The sequence below is a fragment of the Oncorhynchus clarkii genome, chromosome 20, assembly GCF_045791955.1.
Source record: "Oncorhynchus clarkii lewisi isolate Uvic-CL-2024 chromosome 20, UVic_Ocla_1.0, whole genome shotgun sequence".
NCBI lineage: Eukaryota > Metazoa > Chordata > Actinopteri > Salmoniformes > Salmonidae > Oncorhynchus > Oncorhynchus clarkii.
In genome coordinates this window covers 10,730,139-10,757,522 of record NC_092166.1, presented here as the reverse complement: position 1 = coordinate 10,757,522, position 27,384 = coordinate 10,730,139, and the positions used below count along the sequence as shown (strand labels likewise).

Below are 27,384 nucleotides of genomic sequence, written 5' to 3'. Positions count from 1 at the left end.
TGCCAAGTGTCACGTCTGGATTAAGCCTGGCACTATCCTTACAGTGAAACAGGGTGGTGGCAGCATCATGCTGTGGGGATGTTTTTCAGCAGCAGGGACTGGGAGACTAGTCAGGATCGAGGCAAAGATGAACAGAGAAATGTACAGAGATCCTTGATGAATACCTGCTCCATACCGCTCAGGACCTCAGACTGGGGCGAAGGTTCACCTTCCAACAGGACAACGACCCTAAGCAAACAGCCAAGAGAACGCAGGAGTAGCTTCGGGACTATCGAACATCTCTGGAGAGACCTGAAAATAACTGTGCAGCGACGCTCCCCATCCAACCTGACAAAGCTTGAGAGGATCTGTAGAGAACAATGTTAGACACTCCCCAAATACAGGTGTGCCAAGCTTGTAGCGTCATACCCAGGAAGATGTGAGGGTGTAATTGCTGCCAAAGGTGCTTCAACAAAGTACTGAGTATAGGGTCTGAATGCTTACGTACATGTGATTTTTATATTTTTCCTAAATTTGCACCAAAAACACTTCATGCTTTGTCCTTATGGGTATTGTGTGTAGATTGATGAGGGGAAAAAAACATTTAATCCATTTTAGAAAAAGGCTGTAATGTAACAATGTGGAAAAAGTCAAGGGGTCTGAATACTTTCTGAATGCACTGTAAATTATAGCAATCTGGTGCCTGATGGAAAAGTCAATATTGTGGCCAACGACTGAGCAGGGGATCTCGACCAGGGTCTAGGGGTCGATTTGGGGCCATTGTCTTCAAAAGGTGACCATAAACAGATGGTGGGTAGAAACTTGGTGGTTTGGTGGGTAGAAACTTGGTGGTAGGTGGGTAGAGACTTAGTGGTAGGTGGGTTGCCTACTGTACTTTTCAGATCCTATGGAGTGTAGACCATTGAAGAGTGGACTAGATATGAGGGTGCAGAGTGGTTGTGTAATTTACCAGCCTTGTGAAGTGTGGACCAGTAGGAATGAGGGAGGAGGTTGCTGGACAGATGCAGTTCAGGGCCAACATGGCATACTTGAATTCCTCCTCACACACTACATGATCTGGGGAAACGGAGAAGAACAAGATTTGATGACGTTTTAAAAAGAGTTACAGAGATGAGACATAACCACGTGTCCATCCAAACTTTTTATGTAAGTAAAGTACATGTCAGATAAAAAAAAAATATCACGACAGGCCTGATGTAAAATTTGTCTGTAAACATTTTCAAATGGCGACAAAACAAAATACGCTAGACAAGGTGATAACTTTTGGGTAAAATTCAATATGCAGGAATTGGCGGTGAAACCGCGTTAATGCGCAAATATTGATATAATAACTGTCGTATTGAAGTAAACGCGATATGTTGTGGCAAAATGTGCACTATGTCATCACCCTTAGCTGGAAAGAAGCATCAACCTCATCACCGTGCACATTCACCATCCTGTTAATTTCATCATGTTATTTAATCTGCAGCCGAATACACTGCATGCTTTCCAGAGTCGTAGTGGGAGGACCATACAACGTATCATCACGACCCCAAATTTACTTTGATATCTTGGTTATTATTGTAACGACCCTGGGTTTATAAGCGTGGAAATCGACTTTGCCGCTTGAGCATGCTTCTGCGGCACAGTCGATAGTGCGCCGGACCTCGGGCTAGAACGTCGAGGGTTCGAGACCTGCTCCCTGCTGTTTCATTACATTATATACAATATTTTTCCATAAAGTATTTTCCACCGCAATATCTCGCATAATTAAATGTACAGACAAAAAGATCCCATCATGTCTAGCGTATTTTTGTTTTGTCGACATTTGGAAAGTTTACCGAAAAAATTGCTGTTCCCATCAGGCCGGCAACATGCACTTTAATCGCATGAAAAGGTTGGATGGAAACCTGGTTATAGATGGAACATATTCTAAGCGTACACGTCAATCAACCAAATACGACTAATTGATCACAGCTGCTCACAGGTGCGTTCAATTTGGACGCAATGTTCAGATAGAAATGTAGGCAGTAATGTAGAATATACATATGTCTCTCATGTAGAATACGGAATCATGTCAGCTCAGAACAAGACATTTCTGTCTGCATCGTTCTGAATGTCGCACCCTCGTGAAGGTGACGTGGGTCATTTGATTAGAGACACCTGTGAGTGGGAGGTCTGAAGTCTAATTGGTCGGTAATCATATTCAGCCTCTGGCGGCAGTGAGTGAAGGAAACTCTTTCAGCACGCTGATGTGGTGGTCTTGTGTGTTTGTGAAACGCGATTTTAGTCCGATGGCATGGAAGGCAAAAGGGGAGCGTCTCTCTTTAATATGTTTAGGGCTAGTTGTGGTAGTGTTGACCTCCTTTGGTCAGTGCGCTGCAGTAACACAAACAAGATCGTCAAAATCCTCCATTGTCCTGGGACCCCATTTGAAGGGGGATCTTAACAATGGTAAAGAGGAGCAGTCTACAGGTGCTGTGCGATTTGGAAGGCTTATACTTGGACGTAATGTCAAACCAAGAAATGAGAGTTTTTCTACTGATGAACATACTGTCTCCAAAGTCCGATCCTCCAATGGTTCACTGGATGATGCTGACTACCAGTCTGACATGGGTATGTATTCTCTAACTTGCTTTTTATTATGCTAATTTTGTTTCCATTTGTAGGAATGTTTGACTTAACAACAATTAGTTGCACCTTCCAGTGTAAATGGAATTATTTGGTCCGAACAATGCTGTTAGGGACTCTTAGTCCTGTGAATGGCTTTAGGTTGTAGGGCAATACTACTATGTTAAGAATGGACTACCATTGGTGGAGTTAAAAACCTAAGTTGTCTTCTACTTTAAAGGTTGGGAACCTAAGCAGCTGGGAGGACATGTTTATGGCACAATTAGGCCAAGTAGTCCAGTGGTGGAAAGTCTCTTGCAGATGGAACCAAGTGTTGAGTGTGTTGGCGACTCCATGAAACTAAAGGTCCATGACACAGGCTCTACACCAGGCTCTCTCTTTTCTGTGGACCGAGGCAAGTATCCAGCTGTCATCCTGGTATTTAAGTCATTTGAAAGCTGTACAAGTTAGATGTCATTTGTTGTGTTTACTGGGTAACAAATTTCCTTTCTCTTGCTATTACAATGTTTTGCAGGAAATCAGTCTCCCCTGCCTCTGTCACAGTTGCCCACAAACTGTGGTCATTCCATCAGCACCACTCACCAGGATTGGATTTTCATTGCAATCTATAATGGCTGTTATGTCACACTGGAGGTTGGAAGTCATTCAAATTGTTCCTGTTTTATTGTGAATTTTAACACTTTCCAAGATTAACTTCAAATTTAATCTTGCAGGATGGTAATTATGTTCTGCCTTTGCGTTGGTGGGGATTGCCAATTAAAATGTCCTGCCCTGCCAAAAAACCCTTTAAGCCCAACCCTCCTACTGTTTCCTGCTACCCTGAGGGCATGGTGGTGAAAATTGAAGGGGGCACCCCTGCCAAGGATCTCAAGGTCAAGTGTAAGTCATTTACATAAGTCTCAATCCTTGTGCATTCTCTCAAGAGGAACACGTGCAAGTTGGATAAGTACATTTGTGACTGTATGCTTTAATTTCGACTCTATTCCACTCTTCCAGTCAAAGGACACTGGCAGCCGTTGATGAGCGTTTCGCCCCATTGTGGCTACAGTGTGGTAGCTCATCTAGAAGCTGTGACCATTTCTGCTCATTATGAACCCTGTGTGGAACCTAAGGTCTGAATTGTCAGTTGTGTTAATATTGTCCTTGCTGGTTTTGAAGGACATGGGTCAATGATTTGATTCAAATGTTAATTTCTTTATTGCAGGATGGGATGTTCACCCTTGAACTTGCTGGCGAGGGGGAGGTTAAAGTGTCCTGTCCTAGTCCTGTTGACCAGTCTTTCCCTCGCCCCAATTACCCCCAAACCCCTGTGTTTCCGGTTCCTCCCACCATTGCGCTTCAACCAAGTCCAATGTTTCCTCCTCAGCCTACTTCACCCCCTAAACCCCAGGCTCCACTGCATCCTTACTACACAAAGCCTGCTGAGAAGCCAAAACCTGCTACTCTGCCTCCTGGTAACCCTCAGTATTACTTTTCCTTCTACCCTCTGCCTGCAACTCCTCCCCCTGCTACCAAAGTTCCTCAGGGCCATGAACAACATCCTGACTACCGACATCCCAAGCCTGTAACTAGCTCTCCACCTAATGACCCCCAGCCTCCTTGGTATTCCGAGTCCTTCTACCCTCGACCAGCCAAGCCTGTAACTAGCGCTCTACCTAATGACCCCCAGCCTCCTTGGTATTCCGAGTCCTTCTACCCTCGACCAGCCAAGCCTGTAACTAGCGCTCTACCTAATGACCCCCAGCCTCCTTGGTATTCAGAGTCCTTCTACCCTCGGCCAGCTGAGTCAGTTACTCGTATGCCAGGCGAACTTCCCCCTGCAACAGAAGCTCCAAATGACAAGGTGTACTATCCTTACGACCGATATCCTTATGACCCTCAGCCAGCCAAGCCTGTAACTCATCCTCCTGTGACTCAAAGGCCTGCTACTGAAAAGCCAACATCTCCACTGCATCCTTACTACACAGAATCTGCTACGCATCCTCCTGTGAACACTCAGTATTACTTTTCATTCTACCCTCTGCCTGCAACTCCTCCCCCTGCTACCAAAGTTCCTCAGGGCCATGAACAACATCCTGACTACCGACATCCCAAACCTATAACTGGTTCTCCCCCTGAAGACTACCAAATTCCTTGGGATTCCTTTGACCCTCAACCATTTAAGCCTGCTACGTATCCTGTGACTCCAAAGCCTACACCTGCCATGCTTCCCCCTGCTACTGAAAAGCCAACAGCTCCACTGCGTCCTTATTACCCAAAACCTGATACTCTGCCTCCTGGGAACCCTCAGTATTACTTTTCATTCTACCCTCTGCCTGCTAAGCCTGTAACTCCTCCCCCTCAAGTGTCTACTCCTGCTACCAAAGCTCCTCAGGGCCATGTGCAGCATCCTTACTACCCACATCCTCTCTATCCACCACATCCCAAGCCTGTAACTGGCTCTCCCCCTAAAGACCCCCAAATTCCTTGGGATTCCTTTGACCCTCAACCATTTAAGCCTGCTACGTATCCTGTGACTCCAAAGCCTACACCTGCCATGCTTCCCCCTGCTACTGAAAAGCCAACAGCTCCACTGAATCCCTACTACCCACATCACTACCAACAGTTCTACCCTGAGCCAGCTAAGCCCATTACAATCCCACTTAGGCCTGCAACTCAAACACCAGAACAAACGCCACTTGTAGTCCACACATGGATACCTGCTCCTCAACAACCTAGTCATCCAAGAACTACTCAAGCACCTCCAACTGTGTCTCCTAGTTCACCTCAGCCAGGTGACTCTTATCCACCACATCCTGGGTATTGTCCTGCAGTCTGCCCTACTGGTTTCTTGACCTGCTGCCCCATGCCCATATCTTTCCATCAACACCACCACAACCATTTTGGCCCTGTAACATCCAAGGATAGTGGTATCATTCCTGCTTACCCTTTCAAACATACATCTGACCTGTTCAATTATGCTTCAGTTTCTGGACCTACCCAAGCCACTACAACCCCACAACCTATAACGGTTCAGACCGTTGCCCCCACTAAAATGACCTTGACTGGTTTCCACGACTACTGGAGTCAGCATGGAATGAGGTTTTCGGCTTCGTATGCCCAAGCACCTAGTGATGCCAACAAGCCCTCAGAACCCCAACGTCCAAAGCAATCACATTTTCAGCCTTACAACCCACAGCAGCCAATGCGCCCATATTTTGAAGCACCTGCCAGTGACTCCAACAAACCTATGGCACAGCAACAACCAATTCAGCCATATCTGCCCCATAACCCACAGCGGCTTATGCATGCATATCCTCTGCCATACAACCCACAAGGTCCAGTACAGCCACATGGCCAAGCACCTGTTTATTCTAACAAGCCCTTGGAACTTGAGCGACCTGCCAGTGATCCAAGTAAACCATCTGAACCTCAATCGCTGTCTAGTGACCTCAACAAGCCCTTAAAACCCCAACCTTCAAAGTGGCCACATTATCCTTTCAGACCTCCAATGTGGTATGACCCTGACATGTTCTACGCATCCAAGCCTCTGCTGCAACCACACCACCAAACCCAACTGTCTGAATCTGCAATGCAGATGCATAGCACACTTGAACAACTGAGTCCTCCAAAACATCCGCTTCAGCCTCCAAGACCAGTCAAGGAACTGGGTGGCTCCCTTCCCATTAATTCAAAGGGTATCTCTAGCCTTCAGCAACGAAACCCCTCAGGCCATCAAATGCCTACCCATTACGGCTCATTGCCAATATATTATGCTGGTGCCAAACCATCCTACCCCCAGAAATCTGCAGCCAAGCCTTCTGGTAAACCCTCCAGACCTGAATTTCCAGAGTCATTTGAACACTATTGGAAGCCCATTGTGCCACTAGGGCCTAACGAAGGGTTCCATGTCTCTTACCCGGCCCAGTCCGCAGGAGGTTCTTACCCGGCCCAGTCCGCAGGAGGTTCTTACCCGGCCCAGTCCGCAGGAGGTTCTTACCCGGCCCAGTCCGCAGGAGGTTCTTACCCGGCCCAGTCCGCAGGAGGTTCTTACCCGGCCCAGTCCGCAGGAGGTTCTTACCCGGCCCAGTCCGCAGGAGGTTCTTACCCGGCCCAGTCCGCAGGAGGTTCTTACCCGGCCCAGTCCGCAGGAGGTTCTTACCCGGCCCAGTCCGCAGGAGGTTCTTACCCGGCCCAGTCCGCAGGAGGTTCTTACCCGGCCCAGTCCGCAGGAGGTTCTTACCCGGCCCAGTCCGCAGGAGGTTCTTACCCGGCCCAGTCCGCAGGAGGTTCTTACCCGGCCCAGTCCGCAGGAGGTTCTTACCCGGCCCAGTCCGCAGGAGGTTCTTACCCGGCCCAGTCCGCAGGAGGTTCTTACCCGGCCCAGTCCGCAGGAGGTTCTTACCATTTAGTTAGCGGCCGGGTAAGTCATTTTGTCCTTCAGTCAACTACGGAGAAACGTTTTAAGTCTTTAATTGAACAGTGGACTTAACATGCATTTGTCTTTTTCAGGATGCTCGACCCTTCTCATCCTTCAGTTAATGGTGCTGATGCCGACCCAGAAGCGGTCATGTTTTCCCAATAAAGTAATTAACTGACAATTGCGCCACATTGTTTCCCTTAATTGCATGTTAAATTGAGGTGTTTTAAGAAATGTTTTAGCCAGGTGTGATTAACACTTGTCTTGTAAACCAGAAGGCACAATTTCCACACCACTTACTTTTTTCCCAGTCAATGTCACCCACAAACTTAAATTCTAAAACTGATCCTAGTTTAGTAACAATATCAGACCATGGCTCCGGAAGCTATTTCAGATTACTGCCAGTGTTTCAGCAATGTTCTTCCACTCAAATATGGTGAAAGCCTCCCATCTAGTGCTCAAATTGAAAAATAGCTAAGCTTTTCATGTGACTGGGTTCAACTGGTTGCATGCTACTGATCTCAACGGAGTTTATTTGCTATTGAATGTGAACCATTACTCACAGTGCGTCAACTTCTATCCTGCCACTTTGAAGTCTACTGCATTTTGCTAGCATCCCACTCAGACTGCACATGCATTTGGTGGCAAAACATTGTCACCCATTATCCTCATTGTAATCACTGATTTGCGCATGTCTAGAGAACTACAAATCATTTCTGCAGTGTTAAGAAATACTGAGGGATTTTTTTATTGTTGGTTTAACACTGCAACAATTGAATTAGTTGTTCACAAGGAGTTGTATGGGGTTGTTGTGGCTTGTTCACTATTGGGTTACAATACGACCTCAGCCAACAAATACTGTTGACCTGGTTGTATACCATATTCTCTGAACAGTGCTAGAAAGTACAATCCTAAAAAGAGGCAGCATGGCTTTTGAGTCCCTTATCCAAAGCAACTTACAACTTAGTAGTTGGTCGGGGTTAGATGGTGTCTAACAGGTGTAACTGATTCCCCCTGTAGCTCAGCTGGTAGAGCATGGTGTTGCCGGGACAGTGGGTTTGATTCCTGGCATCACACTTAAATAAACTGTATCCACGCATGACAGTCGTTGGCTAAAAACAGGTTTCTGTGCCAATGCACCACACAAGCAATTAACAAAACATAGACTTTGGGCACTTCAAAATCATGGTTTGGGTTTTCAAAACACTGTCCATCTCAACAAACAAAATACATCTCACGCTACGCTCACGCTAATTGAAGGCATGGCTTGACAATCTCTGTCATTAAACTTAATGTCTTGTAATGTCTCTTTCCATTCATCAATTGGCCGGTGCACTTAGGATTGATTGCTAAAGTCAGGGACTTATTTCTGATTCCTATTTTTATACATCAATATATACAATTAGTGTAAAGTACTTTAGTATTTTGGGGGGGTATCTGTACTTTATTAGTATATTTGACATTCCTAAAGAACACAATTTAACTTCATTGTTTCCCTGACACCCAAAATTACTCATTTCGAATGCTTAGCAAGACAGGAAACTGGTCCAATTCACACTTATCAAGAGGTCATCCTTACCTGATCAGGCGGATTATCTAAACACATGCTTCATTTGTAAATTGTCTGAGTTTTTGGGGTGTGCCACTAGCTACCCGTAAATTAAAACAAACAAGATTGTGCCGTCTGGCTTGCTTAATATAAGGATTTTTGATACTTTTGATACTTAGTGCCTTTGGATAGTATGCAGATTATTACTTTCATCACATTCCCAGTGGATCAGAAGTTCACATACACTCAATTAGTATTTGGTAGCATTGCCTTTAAATTTAACTTGGGTCAAAAGTTTTAGGTAGCCTTCCACAAGCTTCTCACAATAAGTTGGGTGAATTTTGGCAAATTCCTCCTGACAGAGCTGGTGTAACTGAGTCAGGTTTGTAGGCCTTCTTGCTCGCACACGCTTTTTCAGTTTTGCCCACAAATGTTCTATAGGATTTAGGTCAGGGCTTTATGATGGCCACTCCAATACCTGGACTTTTGTCCTTAAACCATTTTGCCACGACTTTGGAAGTATGCTTGGGGTTGTCCATTTGGAAGACCCATTTGCGACCAAGCTTTAACTTCCTGACTGATGTCTTGAGATGTTGCTTCAATATATCCACGTCATTTTCCTATCTAATGATGCCATCTTTTTGTGAAGTGCACCAGTCTCTCCTGCGGCAAAGCACCCCCACAACATGATGCTTCACGGTTGGGATGGTGTTCTTTGGCTTGCAAGCCTCCCCCATTTTCCTCCAAACATAACGATGGTCATTATGGCCGAACAGTTCTATTTGTGTTTAATCAGACCAGAGGACATTTCTCCAAAAAGTACAAGCTTTGTCCCCATGTGCAGTTGCAAACCGTGGTCTGGCTTTTTTATGGTCGTTTTGGAGCCGTGGCTTCTTCCTTGCTGAGTGGCCTTCATGGTTATGTCAATATAGGACTTGTTTTTTAGTTTTTTTGGGATATACATACTTTAATTGTAACTTTTTTTGGAATTAAAATGATATATATATATATATATATATATATATACACTGCTCCAAAAAATAAAGGGAACACTTAAACAACACAATGTAACTCCAAGTCAATCACACTTCTGTGAAATCAAACTGTCCACTTAGGAAGCAATACTGATTGACAATTTTCACATGCTGTTGTGCAAATGGAATAGACAACAGGTGGAAATTATAGGCAATTAGCAAGACACCCCCAATAAAGGAGTGGTTCTGCAGGTGGTGGCCACAGACCACTTCTCAGTTCCTATGCTTCCTGGCTGATGTTTTGGTCACTTTTGAATGCTGGCGGTGCTTTCACTCTAGTGGTAGCATGAGACGGAGTCTACAACCCACACAAGTGGCTCAGGTAGTGCAGCTCATCCAGGATGGCACATCAATGCGAGCTGTGGCAAGAAGGTTTGCTGTGTCTGTCAGCGTAGTGTCCAGAGCATGGAGGCGCTACCAGGAGACAGGCCAGTACATCAGGAGACGTGGAGGAGGCCGTAGGAGGGCAACAACCCAGCAGCAGGACCGCTACCTCCGCCTTTGTGCAAGGAGGAGCAGGAGAAGCACTGCCAGAGCCCTGCAAAATGACCTCCAGCAGGCCACAAATGTGCATGTGTCTGCTCAAGCGGTCAGAAACAGACTCCATGAGGGTGGGTTGTGCTTACAGCCGAACACCGTGCAGGACGTTTGGCATTTGCCAAAGAACACCAAGATTGGCAAATTCGCCACTGGCGCCCTGTGCTCTTCACAGATGAAAGCAGGTTCACATTGAGCACACGTGACAGATGTGACAGTCTGGAGACGCCGTGGAGAACGTTCTGCTGCCTGCAACATCCTCCAGCATGACCGGTTTGGCGGTGGGTCAGTCATGGTGTGGGGTGGCATTTCTTTGGGGAGCCTCACAGCCCTCCATGTGCTCGCCAGAGGTAGCCTGACTGCCATTAGGTACCGAGATGAGATCTTCAGACCCCTTGTGAGACCATATGCTGGTGCGGTTGGCCCTGGGTTCCTCCTAATGCAAGACAATGCTAGACTTCATGTGGCTGGAGTGTGTCAGCAGTTCCTGCAAGAGGAAGGCATTGATGCTATGGACTGGCCCGCCCGTTCCCCAGACCTGAATCCAATTGAGCGCATCTGGGACATCATGTCTCGCTCCATCCACCAACAACATTGCACCACAGACTGTCCAGGAGATGGCGAGGTCTGGGAGGAGATCCCTCAGGAGACCATCCGCCACCTCATCAGGAGCGTGCCCAGGCGTTGTAGGGAGGTCATACAGGCACGTGGAGGCCACACACACTACTGAGCCTAATTTTGACTTGTTTTAAGGACATTACATCAAAGTTGGATCATTCTGTAGTGTGGTAAAGTTGGATCAGCCTGTAGTGTGGTTTTCCACTTTAATTTTGAGTGTGACTCCAAATCCAGACCTCCATGGGTTGATAAATTTGATACTAAATGTATCATGGCACTGTATGGATAGGCCTGTAGGCTTAGCTGTCCACTGTATGGATAGACCTGTAGGCTTATCACTGTATGGATAGACCTGTAGACTTAGCTGTCCACTGTATGGATAGACCTGTAAGCTTAGCTGTCCACTGTATGGATAGGCCTGTAGGCTTAGCTGTCCACTGTATGGATAGGCCTGTAGGCGTAGCTGTCCACTGTATGGATAGGCCTGTAGGCTTAGCTGTCCACTGTATGGATAGGCCTGTAGGCTTAGCTGTCTGCTGTATGGATACACCTGTAGGCTTAGCTGTCCACTGTATGGATAGGCCTGTAGGCTTAGCTGTCCACTGTATGGATAGACCTGTAGGCTTAGCTGTCCACTGTATGGATAGGCCTGTAGGCTTAGCTGTCCACTGTATGGATAGGCCTGTAGGCTTAGCTGTCCACTGTATGGATAGGCCTGTAGGCTTAGCTGTCCACTGTATGGATAGACCTGTAGGCTTAGCTGTCCACTGTATGGATAGACCTGTAGGCTTAGCTGTCCACTGTATGGATAGGCCTGTAGGCTTAGCTGTCCACTGTATGGATAGACCTGTAGGCTTAGCTGTCCACTGTATGTATAGACCTGTAGGCTTACCTGTCCACTGTATGATATTCATATTCTAATATATACACTGCATTCAGAAAGTATTCAGACCCCTTGACTTTTTCCACTTTTTGTTACATTACACCCTTATTCTAAAATTGATTAAAACATTTTTTCCCCCTCATCAATCTACACACAATACCCCATAATAACAAAGCAAAAACAGGTTTTTAGACATTTTTGCAAATGGATTAAATATGAACTTAAATATCACATTTACATAAGTATTCAGCCCCTTTACTCAGTACTTTGTTGAAGCACCTTTGGCAGCGATTACAGCCTCAAGTCTTCTTGGGTATGATGCTACTAGCTTGGCACACCTGTATTTGGGGAGTTTCTCCCATTCTTCTCTGCATATGTTGGCACCACAAACTGATGCTGGCACTAAGACCACACTCATTGAGCTGTATACGGCCATTAGTAAACAGTAAAACGCTCACCCCGAGGGGGCGCTCCTAGTGGCCGGGGACTTTAATGCAGGAAAACCTAAATCCGTTATACCTCATTTCTACCAGCATGTTAAATGTGCAACCAAAAACTCAAGACCACCTTTACTCCACAGAAAGAGACGCGTACAAAGCTCTCCCTCGCCCTCCATTTGGCAAATCTGTCCATAATATTATCCTCCTGATTCCTGCTTACAAACAAAAACTTAAGCAGGAAGTACCAGTGACTCGGTCAATAAGAAAGTGGTCAGATGAAGCAGATGCCAAGCTACAAGACTGTTTTGCTAGCACAGACTGGAATATGTTCCGAGATTCTTCCGATGGCATTGAGGAGTACATCACATCAGTCATTGGCTTCATCAATAAGTGCATCGATAACATCGTCCCCACAGTACATACCCCAACCAGAAGCCATGGATTACAGGCAACATCCGCACCGAGCATAAAGGGTAGTGCTGCCGCTTTCAAGGAGCGGGACTTTAACCCAGAAGTTTATAAGAAATCCCGCTATGCCCTCCGACGAAGCATCAAACAGGCAAAGTGTCAATACAGGACTAAGATTGAATCGTACTACACCGGCGTCGGATGTGGCAGTGCTTGAAAACTATTACAGACTACAAAGGGAAGCACAGCTGCGAGCTATGCTTACTTCGAGGCAAGTAAAACTGAAGCATGCATGAGAGAATCAGCTGTTCCGGATGACTGTGATCATGCTCACAGTAATCCATGTGAGTATTTAGTAAAACAATTCTGATAATTTTACATTTATTTAACTCTGGTATAAGCACTTTAAACAGGTCAACATTCACAAGGCCACAGGGCTAGACAGACTACCAGGACGTGTAATCCAAGCATGCGCTGACCAACTGGCAAGTGTCTTCACTGACATTTTCAACCTATCCCTGTCTGAGTCTGTAATACCAACATGTTTCAGGCAGTCCACCATAGTCCCTGTGCCCAAGAACACTAAGGTAACCTGCCTAAATAACTACCGACCTGTAGCACTCACGTCTGTAGCCATGAAGTGCTTTGAAAGGCTGGTCATGGCTCACATCAACACCATTATCCCAGAAACCCAGACCCACTCAATTTGCATACCGCCCCAACAGATCCGCAGATTATGCAATCTCTATTGCACGCCACACTGCACTTTCACACCTGGACAAAAGGAACACCTATGTGAGAGAGTTCAACACCATAGTGCCCTCAAAGCTCATCACTAAGCTAAGGACCCTGGGACTAAACACCTCCCTCTGCAACTGGATCCTGGACTTCCTGACGGGCCACCCCCAGGTGGTAAGGGTAGGTAACAACACATCCACCACGCTAATCCTCAACACAGGGGCCACTCAGGGATGCGTGCTCAGTCCCCTCCTGTACTCCCTGTTCACTCATGACTGCAGGCACAACTCCAACAGGCACAACTCCAACACCATCATTAAGTTTGCTGATGACACGACAGTGGTAGGCCTGATCACAGAATACGACCAGACATCCTATAGGGAGGAGGTCAGAGACCTGGCCGTGTGGTGCCAGGACAACAACCTCTCTCTCAACGTGATCAAGACAAAGGAGATGATTGTGGACTACAGGAAAAGGAGGACTGAGCACGCCCCCATTCTCATCGACAGGGCTGTAGTGGAGCAGGTTGAGAGCTTCAAGTTTCTTGGTGTCCACATCACCAACAAACCAACATGGTCCAAGCATACCAGACAGTCGTCTGACTGAAAAAGATTTGGCATGGATCCTCAGATCCTTCTACAGTTCTACAGCTGCACCATCGAGAACATCCTGACTGGTTGCATCACTGCCTGGTATGGCAACTGCTCGGCCTCCGTCCGCAAGGCACTACAGAGGGTAGAGCGTACTGCCCAGTACATCACTGGGGCCAAGCTTCCTGCAATACAGGACCTCTACACCAGGCGGTGTCAGAGGAAGGCCCTAAAATTGTCAAAGACTCCAGCCACCCTAGTCATAGACTGTTCTCTCTGCTACCGCACGGCAAGCGGTACCGGAGCGCCAAAGTCTAGGTCCAAGAGGCTTCTAAACAGCTTCTACCCCCAAGCCATAAGACTCCTGAACATCTAATCAATTGGCTACCTAGACTATTTGCGTTGCCCCCCTCTCTTTTACGCTGCTTCTTCTCTGTTTATTATCTATGCATAGTAACTTTAATAACTCTACCTACATGTACATATTACCTAAATTACCTTGACTAACCGTTGCTCCCGCACATTGACTATGTACCGGTACGCCCTGTATATAGCCTCACTATTGTTATTTTACTGCTGCTCTTGAATTATTTGTTACTTTTATTTATTTATTTTTTAATTTGTATTATTTTTTGGTATTTTTTTTCTTAAAACGGCATTGTTGGTCAAGGGCTTTTAAGTAAGAATTTCACTGTAAGGTCAACACCTATTGAATTCAGGGCATGTCACAAGTTAAATTTGATTTGAGATCTCCTCGAGCTCTGTCAGGTTGGATAGGGAGCATCGCTGCACAGTTATTTCATGTCAAAGGGGGCTGAATACTTATGATACACACTGCATATTATTAGATAAAATATTACTGTGAAGTGTCATTCTGGTTCCACTTCTAGCCCTGATCTGAAATGACTAGATAGGTGAAATTAAAATAGGTTGGAAATTCTTACATATTAAATTGTTTTCCATGCATCGAGATACACTTTGTCAATCTGGTATCTTCCCCAGCTTTAAGACTCTTATAAAGTCCTGGATTGTTTTTCTCAGTTCCTCTAGGACTGCCTGTAGGCAGCTGCCAGTTGTTGTTAGGATGATGGTGTCATCGGGTCCACAGACATGGCATGGATATCAGGTTGCCAACAGCATCAGCAAAAAATGGCACCTCTTCAACCTTGATCATTGCTCTTTGCCAGGATTGGCAAAGTATTCTGAAAGGTCAAAACAAGTGATTTATGCTTTCAGTTCATTTTATATTTCCATGTTGATAATTTACTTGGAATGTCTGCATATTTATGTTGTCTTCGATCATCAAGAAGGCCTTACTGTTTTGCACAGTAAAATAGATATGTGAAAACAAGAAAGCCCACCAATGCCGAGTGTGTGTGTGTGTGTAGGTTCTGAGTCTAAAGAGGTCCTCAGTAACCCCGAATGCACACTTGCCTTCTTTGACCAATCAAAATGGGTAGTTCTTTGAATTGGAGTATTAGAAAAAGGGGTTTCGTAAGACATTGTTTACACAAGCAAAGTACCATTGAACATTTTTGAATGAAAGCTGTGTTGTTATCACAGACTTGTTAATAAACTTTCAAACCAAATTGTGTTTTCTGGATTCAAATGTGTCACTTAAATCCTTTTCTAAATTGTCCACAGTTATGTCCATATTTTCTAGCCACATATTTTTTATGTTTAGATGTACATGATCGTTCAGGGATTTATTAGGATACTATCATTTTGATTAGAAATGTATAGTACCAGTACTTTTTTGTAGCATAGAACAGCCATACTCAACACGCAGAACTCAGTCGGGCCTTGACTCCTGGTATCGTATAAACACACATAAGAAATGGAAAATTTTGTAGAATTGCAGGACATGAGCTTTAAAACGGCAAAACGTTCTCTCCGCCCCAATGGCCAAACTGTGTAAAATTAAATTGCTAAATGTTCTCTCCACTAACAAGAGGGGTGTTAACCGTTTGAACAGTTTTGGGTCACATGGGTTGTGAAGTAGGGGGGTTGTTACTATGCCGATAAATACAGTAACAATATCCATCTGGACCTTTGCCACCTAGGAAATGTGTGTGACCGGACCTGCACAAATAGTACTGGAGAACCCCTGCCATAGGCCAGAGTCAGTGCCATGTGTCATAAGGCGGCCCAATCTGGACAGCATGGATCAATGAGTAGTTTCATAATAATAATAGATGAATTAATAGTTTAATTCTTAGAGGATGGATGATACCAGTGCTTCTGAAAATAGTCATTGATTTTGAATACCTTATGAATTATATCACCAGAGTGACTAACAACCTTCATGCACATTAACACAGTGAGTCCTATCGTCACGCCGGTGTGATTTAGGACTTCTAACCCCTTCTAACCCCTTTTATGTGTTTGAGCTACAGACTTCTGAGTTATACCATTTGGATTCGTCCACTCCCTTTGCATCCTTTGGTACCAAACATTAGTTTGTTTAACCGGGGCGGAGCTAAAGCCATGTTTGTGAGACAAGGGAGGATCCCGAAACGGCCCAGGGCAAGGTCTTTCATACAAAAACATCTGTAGAATCCGAATGGTTTGAGCTTTCAAGTATTAAAAGATATGACGCTCACAAGCTACACAAGAGTCGTTAGAAGGTTCTTCTAGACAGAAGATCATAGGAAATCCCAGGACATAGTGTCTATAATACTGTAATAAACTCACATAGTTGCAGTCATAAACTCTGAACTCCAAACAGTTGTTACTGACTAGTTGGATATTCATTTCCCACTGAAAAAACAATTTCTGTACTTACAGCATTAATTTGAATTCATTCTGATCAGGTTTTTGCATGGGCATAATATAAATATATATATTTTTACAACAGTTTATGTCAAATAGTTGTGTGTTCTACTTGTAGCCCTGGTTGTCCTGAAAAAAAAATTGTTAAACACTTAATTGCAAGGCTAAATGTAAGGGCTGGACATCAGAGTCAGATAAATAAAAAGCCAATTTCTGCTGGGGTCTCGTTTAGCTGTGAAAGACACATGAGAAAGTAAGTAAAATGTCATTCTTTATTACCCCTAGATACAGAGCAGTTCAGAGTACATACAGTCATTGCACATTGAGCGTAGTAAATTAACCCTTATTACCTACATTTTAACCCTTACTTGTAACACCCACATGTTTAGAGCCATGACAACCCCCCCCCCGCCCCTGAACAAATAGCTAGTAAAGATATAGTAAATCTCTGCCTAACCAATTAATGATGAAGGTCTTGTAAAAGCAAAATGAAAAGCAGACTCAAGCCCTTATGTGGTATTCTCTGATCATGCAGTGGGCCCAACGCATGCAGTTTGATGACTGCGACATTAAAGAGTCTGTGCTTTGTAAAATCTGAACGCTTCTCAGAAAAAAATCTTCTTCCCTGGACACACTGGCACAGGGACAAGAGGTGCAGACACAATAGCTGGGCTGTCTGGGGCTTCCCTCTTCACCACCCCAAATACAACAGGTGCGTCCGTGCCTACAACTGGATCGACTACGAACACAGGGGCCGCTTCGGTACCCACAGGGACCACCACCACGGGGACCACAGGCACTATGGACTCCTCGGACTCGCCAGACTCGCCAGACTCGGCAGACAAAAGGCCGCTGAGGTCGGGGTCGTGGAGGGCGGTGAGTTTGTGGTGCCTCAGGCCGTGGACCTTGGGGAGGTTACCAGCGTGGACGTGGACCACTGGCGCAGGCACCGGGACTGTGCCATTGGTGTCCACGATAGGCATCTGTACATTAGAACGAGAGACAGGTCGTCAAAGTACTGTGTCAGTGCAATGGTTTGTTTTCATGTGGCATTTATTGATGTACCCTGGCATTATGTGACTGAGTGATGAGAGAGAAACTGAAATGTTTTTTTGTCCAGTGGGTATTTCCATTTGCGGAATATTTAGCTAACGCCTTGAATAAAATAAAAATGGCTACCTTTAATTAAATTCTAAAAATATTTATATTCGATGTGGTAGATGGCACGCGTGTATTAAATATTGTGTAGAGGCTTGTCTCCCATAGGAATCTTCTCTTTGTGCCAGACTGGATTCCAATACCTTCTATTTTTTTATTAATTTATGTATCTGTATATATTATGTATTTATCAAATCAAATCAAATCAAATTTTATTTGTCACATACACATGGTTAGCAGATGTTAATGCGAGTGTAGCGAAATGCTTGTGCTTCTAGTTCCGACAATGCAGTAATAACCAACAAGTAATCTAACTAACAATTCCAAAACTACTGTCTTGTACACAGTGTGAGGGGATAAAGAATATGTACATAAGGATATATGAATGAGTGATGGTACAGAGCAGCATAGGCAGATACAGTAGATTGTATCGAGTACAGTATATACATATGAGATGAGTATGTAAACAAAGTGGCATAGTTAAAGTGGCTAGTGATACATGTATTACATAAGGATACAGTCGATGATATAGAGTACAGTATATACGTATGCCTATGAGATGAATAATGTAGGGTAAGTAACATTATATAAGGTAGCATTGTTTAAAGTGGCTAGTGATATATTTACATCATTTCCCATCAATTCCCATTATTAAAGTGGCTGGAGTTGAGTCAGTGTCAGTGTGTTGGCAGCAGCCACTCAGTGTTAGTGGTGGCTGTTTAACAGTCTGATAGCCTTGAGATAGAAGCTGTTTTTCAGTCTCTCGGTCCCAGCTTTGATGCACTGCATTTATGTGTATGTGTATATACAGGGTGTATGTATGTATGTAAATATGTCTATTATTTTACTGCTCTAGGGATATAATTATTGTTTGGATAACCTTATTCACTACTATGTATTGATTTTTACCTTTTTTTCACTCTTTATGCGATGTACAATGCAGAGAACACCGGAAGAAGAATTATCATTTAATTACCACAGTGAATTATTGTAATGTTTGTTTATGTGTCAGTTCATCCCATAAGGGATGGGTTACCAATTGGTGATTTGACTAGTAAATAAAATTTAATCCGTTCATTCATTTCATTAATTCATTCACATTGTTCGGTTCAAATAAGATATAGCCTTTATAGTATAGAAGACACATTAATAACTCAGTGATAACAAGTCACCTACTTATTCACAGGTGGGAATTAATGCATGTCTTTTCTCTCACCATTGAAGATGCAGCAAATATATTGCACTGGATTGAGTGTAAAGAACTCACACCAGCCACTTGGCAAAAGCCACGTTGCTGAAAGAGAAAAGAAACGTGTCACATGGTGGTTACTGATTAAATACCAAGACACTGAGTATGTTTCAATAACCACACTATCATACCACCTAGAATGAAACGATGTGTTGGGCATACATTCTAAGTAGTATGCTAGTATGGCCATTTGAATGCAGGTTTGGGCATTCCTCCTTCCATGATATAATGTATACTTACTGCCATAGCATTGGTCAGCGGCACACAGTTGTCATCACTGTCATCAGCAGTGCAGTTAGTTTCTACTATGACGTATTCTGCCAAGTATCTAGCACCACCAGACACAACCTGCAAACAGAACTGAAGTACATAAGGGCTTTCCACTATAGTTGTGTCACAGTTAGTATATGGGAGGTACTGTATATGCTCAAACAGAGGAGATGTTTTATTTTATTTTATCTTTATTTACCAAGGCAAGTCAGTTAAGAACAAATTCTTATTTACAATGACAGCCTACACCGGCCAAATCTGGACGACGCTTGGACAATTGTGTACCGCCCAATGGGACTCCCAATCACGGTCAGTTGTGATACAGACTGGATTCGAACCAGGGTGTCTGTAGTGACGCCTCTAGCACTGAGATGGAGTGCCTTAGACCACTGCACCACTCGGGAGCCCCACATCAAAATCAACCTGTCTAATGGAGCCCTTATTCACTTTTTGCATTTAGGGCTAGTTTCCTGGACACAGAAAAAAGTCTAGATCTGTGTGCAGGAAACTGGCCCTTAAAATGTTTAACTCATTTGGACATAAAAAACATTACCATACTCTTTTTAGAAGATTGCACTTGCCCACATGATGATCATATGATCAGAAAAATATGTTTTACCTGAGTTGACATGCGTCCGACTTCCATGATTGCAAACAATGACTCTTTGCCTGTCCTGTTGTTGAAGGTGACCAGCGAAGCAGAGACCATGGCCAGGCCTGCAGTGTCGTTAAGGGGAAGGAGTGAGGCACAGCCCACACAGAGGTCCTCCGTTGATTCTTGACATGGTACCAGATAGAGAGAGCAGTGTATTAGTGTGTGCGTGAATATATTCCACTGGGCACAGACGTCAATTCAACATCTATTCCCACGTGGGTTCAATGTAATTTCATTGAAATGACATGGGAACAACGTTGATTCAACCAGTGTGTGCCCAGTGGGATCTCACCTTCCCGCTTCTGTGGTACCTCTCCAGTCAGTAGCTGTCAGACTTTGTTCACAGAATGTGTTGATTATACTTTATTTGCCTGGGGAACGGGATTGTGAAATTATATAGTTCAATGGATTAGATTGAAAAAAAATGTGACATAAAGATTACATACCTTCAGTTTTACACTTGAAAGCTGTGACAGACATAACTCCTCCAACCTTTCTCAGTACCACATCACAATCTCCCTCCACTGCCTAAAAAACAACAAACAACATTACCAATGATCCATTGGAATTGACTACATAGAATATAAAATGTATTTAATAAAGTGGAGAATTGGCCTCACTGTGACTACTTTCGGCCTGACGGTGCAGTTGGCGACAGGTGTAGGGTCCAGAACGTGACATGTGGTCTCCAGCAGGTCCACTTCCATCAGATAGATCTCTGATCCATCAGGCTATTGAACAACACTGCAGAGCATGACTGAACGGGAATATATTATATCTGCGCTCTTATTCGAAATATAAAGTGTCTCTGAGTGGGAGTGCTGATCTAGGATCAGACCTAGTCGTCCATGTAATCTCATTCATTAAGCTCTAAAAGGTGAAACTGATCCTAGATCAGCACTGTGAATACAGCTCCAGGGCTAACCGTAGAGGTTAACACATGAAAAAAGGGGCTTTGTATCAAAAGTGTATTTCTCCTTTAGAACACTAGGTTAAACAAAACTGAAATATGTCTATGCTATCTGTCTCAAACATCTGCAAAACTGTAGACTGGTAGGACCTGGGTAGTTAAGATAAACTTGAAAATGTATCTTGTCTTTACATTTACATTTTACATGATAGTAATTTATCAGATGCTCTTATCCACAGAGACTTACAGTAGTGAGTGCATACATTTTCATACTTAAATTTTTTTTGTTCGTACTTAAACAACATAACAATAATTCCGCCTCATTCTGCGAGTACAGCAGTCCAATCTACGTGATGCCGGTATTTCCATTACAATCTGTAATAATGAATGTTGCCTGGTGTGAAGTCACACTAGACTGTATCATACATCTATGCCAATCTAGAGATGAGGCATATAGAGATGTATCTATATGTGACTCTGTGGATTATTCTATTATCCATGCTCCAGCTCTGGCTCACCTTGGTTTGGATCTTGATGTTATCGATCTGGTTCAGGGCGTACTTGTAGCCGTGCGTGTGCTGGCCGTTGAGGTAATCCTGGGCCACCAGGGCTGCAGCTTTCACGTCGGGCGAGTCGCAGGGCGGACGGGTCACATTATGCAGCAACAACTGGGCCCGTGCCCCCGTCAGCAGCCCCAAAACCAAGGCTATACCCAGGCGACTCATCATCAGGAGGGTTAGGACAGGGCGAGAGGATGGAAGTATTGTAGCAGGTATTGACAGGGGTACACTACAAGAACGACTGAGTCCATATGCCCTGGTATATAGCCTGTACTTTAAACTTCACCACAGAGCCAAGGTAAACACATGTCCACCCCGGACTTCTGTGTACCGTGTGGATTGTGCAAGAATCCTCAGCCTGAACCCCATATGGAATATTGCCAAGATAAATGCTAGACTGACAAAGTCTGGGGTGATCAGGTGCATTGGTGTCAGCAGGTAGATGCCATGAAAAGTAATACTGTAGCAAAACTGTAGTCCAGGTCTTCTCTAGATCTTTCGTAGCCTGTGTGTTCAGAACATTCAGTAGCTTTACAAGACAATGTAATTGTCACGACTTCCACCAAAGTCGTTTCCTCTCCTTGTTCGGGCTGTGTTTTGGTGGTCGGCGTCACCGGTCTTCTAGCCATCGTCAATCCACTTTTTATTTTTCCATTTGTTTTGTCTTGATTTCTTACACACCTGGTTTCCATTTCCATCAGTAATTGTTGTGTATTTAACCCTCTGTTCCCCCCATGTCCTTGTGTGGAATTGTTTGCTTGTAAGTGCTTGTCCACTATGTTACTGGTGCGCGTCGGGTTTTGTACCCATGTAGGTTATTTTTGTATTGCCGTGGATTTTGTCATTAAACTGCTCCGGCTATTACCTTTCTCTGCTCTCCTGCGTCTGACTTCACTGCCACCAGTTCCGCAACCCTTACAGTAATATACATTGTGATTGATAAGGGACCAGTGTAAATTTCATATAATGATTATGAGGCATCACCCTGTATTTCCCTGAAAGGGAGCAAAAGGCCTATAGTCTGGTTCCAGATGTCTCTGTGTAGCATGGCCCTAGCTCTGTCTGTGCAGTCTTGTGTCTTGCCAATGGTAAGTAAAACAGCATAAGTCGATCTAAGATCAGGCTAGCAATGTAGGCTACTACTATTACGTAGATGGGAGAGCCACAACAACAATGATGCAATGACACCTGGTGGATTATATAGGCTCTGCCACTAAACCAGAGACAAGTGATTTGCAAGTATGCTGCTGATAGGAGATGATTGGCCTACTACAGCATTCATGGATCCCTGCCCCACTCACAACAGGCGCAACTGGTAGGCAGACAAAGGGCCAGATCTTACAACGCCTGGATAGGTACTTTAAGTATCAGCTAACCACATAATATGTTATAGCAATCTGTCAGTTGATGGCAACCCTTGGTTGATGAAATGCAACGTCGCACCAGGGGAACGAGAACACGCACCAGATATCGGCCGTGTTCAAGAGCATCAAAACGAGTGCAGTCAGTCAGTCAAAATTTACCCATGATACATTGTTGTTTTGATCCTCTCAAACTTGGCCACAGACACATACAGAGAGAGCTGGGCCCTGACAGTACAACTCAGTAAGACAAAAACAACAGTGTTCCTAAAAAAGGTCCAGTTACCAGGACCACGAATACAAATTCCATCTAGACACCTTTGCCCTAGAGCACACAAAAAATATACATACCTCAGCCTAAACATCAGCACTACAGGTAACTTCCACAAAGCTATGAACGAGCTGAGAGACAAGGCGAGAAGGGCATTCTATGCCATCAAAAGGAACATGAAATTCGACATACCAATTAGGATCTGGCTAAAAATACTTGAATCAGTTATGGAACCCATTGCCCTTTATGGTTGTGAGGCCTGGGTTCTGCTCACCAACCAAGAATTCACATAATGGGACAAACACCAAAAGGCACAGGGCCTCACTGCGAACACCGGGGCCTCACTGCGAACACCTGGGCCTCACTGCGAACACCGGGCCTCACTGCGAACACCGGGGCCTCACTGCGAACACCGGGGCCTCACTGCGGTGACAGTCTGCGGCGTCCCATGTTTATTCCGTGCACCGGAACCAGTCGTCCACCGCAGGAGCCTCGGTCTGAATGATGCCAAGGAACCAGAACCGGCTGATACCCCAATACACACTGAAAGGGAGAAAGGTTAGTGGAGGAGTGGCGAAGTGAGTTCTGGGCTATCTCTGCCCAGGGCACGAACGCCGCCCACTCCCCCGGCCTACCCACCTGCCCGTTACTCTTGGGGTGAAAACCTGAGGTAAGGCTGACCGAAACCCCCAGATGTTCCATGAACTCCTTCCAGACCCTCGACGTGAACTTGGGACCCCGATCGGACACTATATCCTCAGGCACCCCAACGTGTGTAAACAGGGCCTCCGACGTTTGTAGGGCCTTAGGGAGACTGGGCAAAGGGAGGAGACGACAGGACTTAGAAAAACGATCCACAACGATCTGGATCGTGGTGTTACCCTGTGAAGGTGGATGATCGGTTAGGAAATCCACCGACAGGTGCGACCACGGCCGTTGTGGAACGGGTAAGGGTTGTAACTTACCTCTGGGCGGGTGTCTAGGAGCCTTGCACTGGGCGCACACTGAGCAGGAGGAAACATAAATCCTCACGTCCTTAGCTAAAGTGGGCCTCCAGTACTTCCCACTAAGACAGCCCACCGTCCGACCGATCCCAGGATGACCAGAGGAGGGTGACGTGTGGGCCCAATAGATCAGCCGGTCGCGGACAGCAGACGGAACGTACAGATGCCCAGCTGGACCCTGAGGGGAAGCGGGCTCTGCATGTGATGCCCGCTTAATGTCCGCGTCCAGCTCCCACACTACCGGCGCCACCAGGCAGGAGGCCGGGAGTATGGGAGTGGGATCCATGGGCAGCTCCTCTGTGTCATACAGCCGGGACAATGCATCTGCCTTAACGCTTTGGGAGCCTTGTCTGTAAGAAAGAGTGAAAACAAAACGTGTGAAAAACATGGCCCACCTTGCCTGGCGAGGGTTCAGTCTCCTCGCCGCCCAGATGTACTCCAGATTGCGGTGGTCAGTCCAGATGAGAAAAGGGTGTTTAGCCCCCTCAAGCCAATGTCTCCACGCCTTCAAAGCCTTGACGACAGCCAACAGCTCCCGGTCCCTCACGTCATAGTTTCGCTCCGCCGGGCTGAGCCTCCCCAAGAAGAAAGCACAGGGGCGGAGCTTCGGTGGCGTACCCGAGCGCTGAGAGAGCACAGCTGCTATTCCAGCCTCGGACGCACCCACCTCCACTATGAACGCCGAAGAGGGATCCGGATGGGCCAGCATGGGAGCCGATGTAACAGAGCCCTCCGGTAACTAAAAGCTCTGTCCGCCTCAGCTGTCCACTGCAAGCGCACCGGGCCCCCCCTTTAGCAGTGAGGTAATGGGAGCTGCTACCTGACCAAAACCTTGGATAAACCTCCGGTAGTAGTTGGCAAACCTTATGAACCGCTGCACCTCCTTTACCGTGGTGGGAGTCGGCCAATTACGCACGGCTGCAATGCGGTCACTCTCCATCTCCACCCCTGAGGTGGAAATGCGATACCCTAGGAAGGAGACGGACTGTTGAAAGAACAGGCATTTCTCAGCGTTGGCATACAGGTCATGCTCCAACAGTCGACCAAGCACCTTGCGCACCAAGGACACATGCTTGGCATATGTTGCGGAGTATATCAGAATGTCATCAATATACACCACTACACCCTGCCCATGCAGGTCCCTGAAAATCTCGTCTACAAAGGCATGGAAGACTGATGGAGCATTCATCAACCCGTACGGCATGACGAGGTACTCATTGTGCCCAGAGGTGGTACTAAAAGCCGTCTTCCACTCATCTCCCTCCCGGAGACACGTGACTCCTGGGAAGTGCAGCGCCTACCAGAGATCTATCGCACAATCGCCCAGTCGATGAGGGGGTAATTGAGTCGCATACTTTTTAGAGAAGGCGAGAGCCAAATCGGCATATTCAGGGGGAATGCGCACGGTGGAGACCTGGTCTGGACTCTCCACCGTAGTGGCACCAACGGAAACCCCTAAACACTTACCAGAGGACTCTCGCGACAACCGTGTGAGAGCCCTCTGTGGCCACGAAACAGTGGAGTTATGACAAGTTAACCAGGGTAGGCCCAGTACCACGGGAAACGCAGGAGAGTCAATAATAAAGAGACTCATTCTCTCCGTATGACCCCCCCTGCATCACCATCCTCAAAGGAGTGGTGACCTCCCTAATCAACCCTGACCCTAATGGTTGACTATCTAAGGCGTGAACGGGGAAGGGCACATCCACGGGAACGATGGGGATCCCTAAACTATGGGCTAATGATCTATCAATGAAATTCCCAGCCGAAGGTTAAGAGGCCATGATTATTTTCATCATTGTGTCAAGAGATATAGTGCTAAAACACTTGAGTGTCTCCCTTGATCCTAGGTCCTGGCAGAGTTGTGCAGACTCAGGACAACTGAGCTTTGGAGGAATACGCAGATTTAAAGGGGAGTCCGTAATTTGCTTTCTAATGATCATTATCTTTTCCTCAAAGAAGTTAATGAATTTATCACTGCTGAAGTAAAAGCCATCCTTTCTTGAGGAATGCTGCTTTTTAGCTAGCTTTGCGACAGTATCAATAAGAAATGTTGGATTGTTCTTATTTTCCTCAATTAAGTTGGAAAAATAGGATGATCGAGCAGCAGTGAGGGTTCTTCGATACTGCACAGTACTGTCTTTCCAAGCTAGTCGGAAGACTTCCAGTTTGGTGTGGCACCATTTCCGTTCCAATTTTCTGGAAGCTTGCTTCAGAGCTTGGGTATTTTCTGTATACCAGGGAGCTAGTATCTTATGACAAATGTTTTTGTTTTTAGGGGTGCGACTGCATCTAGGGTATTGCGCAAGGTTAAATTGAGTTCCTCAGTTAGATGGTTAACTGATTTTTGTACTTTGATGTCCTTTTGTAGGCGGAGGGAGTCTGGAAGGGCATCTAGGAATCTTTGGGTTGTCAGAGAATTTATAGCATGACTTTTGATGATCCTTGGTTTGGGTCTGAGCAGATTATTTCTTGCAATTGCAAACGTAATAAAATGGTGGTCCGATAGTCCAGGATTATGACGAAAAACATTAAGATCCACAACATTTATTCCACGGGACAAAACTAGGTCCAGAGTATGACTGTGGCAGTGAGTAGGTCCAGAGACATGTTGGACAAAACCCACTGAGTTGATGATGGCTAGTCATTGACTACAGCTCAGCATTCAACACCATAGTACCCTCAAAGCTCATCACTAAGCTAAGGATCCTGGGACTAAACACTCCCTCTGCAACTGGATCCTGGACTTCCTGACGGGCCGTCCCCAGGTGGTGAGGGTAGGTAGCAACACATCTGCCACGCTGATCCTCAACACTGGAGCTCCACAGGGGTGCGTGCTCAGTGCCCTCCTGTACTCCCTGTTCACCCATGACTGCATGGCCAGGCAAGACTCCAACACCATCATTAAGTTTGCAGACGACACAACAGCCTGATCACAGACAACAAAGAGACAGGCTATAGGGAGGAGGTCAAATACCTGGCCGTGTGGTGCCAGAACAACAACCTATCCCTCAATGTAACCAAGACTAAGGAGATGATTGTGGACTACAGGAAAAGGAGGACAGAGCACGCCCCATTCTCATCAACAGGGCTGTAGTGGAGCAGGTTGAGAGCTTCAAGTTCCTCGGTGTCCACATCAACAACAAACTAGAATGGTCCAAACAAACCAAGACAGTCGTGAAGAGGGCACGACAAAGCCTATTCCCCCTCAGGAAACGAAAAAGATTTGGCATGGGTCCTGAGATCCTCAAAAGGTTCTACAGGCATCAATGCCTGGTACTGCAATTGTTCGGTCTCTGACCGCAAGGCACTACAGAGGGTAGTGCGTACGGCCCAGTACATCACTGGGGCTAAGCTGCCTGCCATCC

The 27,384-nt window shown here is 45.6% G+C and overlaps 2 protein-coding genes across 2 annotated transcripts; one reads left to right on the top strand and one right to left on the bottom strand.

Moving 5' to 3' along the window:
• The first annotated feature begins 5,737 nt into the window (after positions 1–5,737).
• On the top strand, positions 5,738–7,184 carry LOC139377252 (adhesive plaque matrix protein-like). Its single transcript, XM_071120259.1, has 2 exons — positions 5,738–7,012; positions 7,102–7,184. Exons 1-2 carry the CDS (start codon positions 5,795–5,797, stop codon positions 7,129–7,131), a joined length of 1,248 nt encoding a protein of 415 aa, XP_070976360.1. The 5' UTR covers positions 5,738–5,794; the 3' UTR covers positions 7,132–7,184.
• A 9,652-nt stretch (positions 7,185–16,836) lies between these two features.
• LOC139375870 (alpha-2-HS-glycoprotein 2) lies at positions 16,837–21,893 on the bottom strand. The gene is made up of 7 exons (XM_071117814.1): positions 21,339–21,893; positions 20,531–20,641; positions 20,357–20,438; positions 19,875–20,032; positions 19,226–19,333; positions 18,953–19,030; positions 16,837–17,561 (listed from the first exon to the last, which is right to left on the bottom strand). The coding sequence occupies exons 1-7, from the start codon at positions 21,546–21,548 to the stop codon at positions 17,184–17,186; spliced, it is 1,125 nt and encodes a 374-aa protein (XP_070973915.1). The 5' UTR covers positions 21,549–21,893; the 3' UTR covers positions 16,837–17,183.
• Between the last annotated feature and the right edge of the window lie 5,491 nt (positions 21,894–27,384).

Bases quoted from the DNA above. Each gene is read 5' to 3' on its own strand.
- LOC139377252 (XM_071120259.1), top strand. From the start codon at position 5,795: ATGCGCCCATATTTTGAAGCACCTGCCAGTGACTCCAACAAACCTATG. The intron at 7,013-7,101 runs GTAAGTCATTTT...TGTCTTTTTCAG, and splicing joins ACCATTTAGTTAGCGGCCGG to GATGCTCGACCCTTCTCATC.
- LOC139375870 (XM_071117814.1), bottom strand. From the start codon at position 21,548: ATGATGAGTCGCCTGGGTATAGCCTTGGTTTTGGGGCTGCTGACGGGG. The intron at 20,642-21,338 runs GTGAGCCAGAGC...GTTGTTCAATAG, and splicing joins ACATCAAGATCCAAACCAAG to CCTGATGGATCAGAGATCTA. The intron at 19,334-19,874 runs GTAAAACATATT...TTCTGTTTGCAG, and splicing joins TCGGACGCATGTCAACTCAG to GTTGTGTCTGGTGGTGCTAG.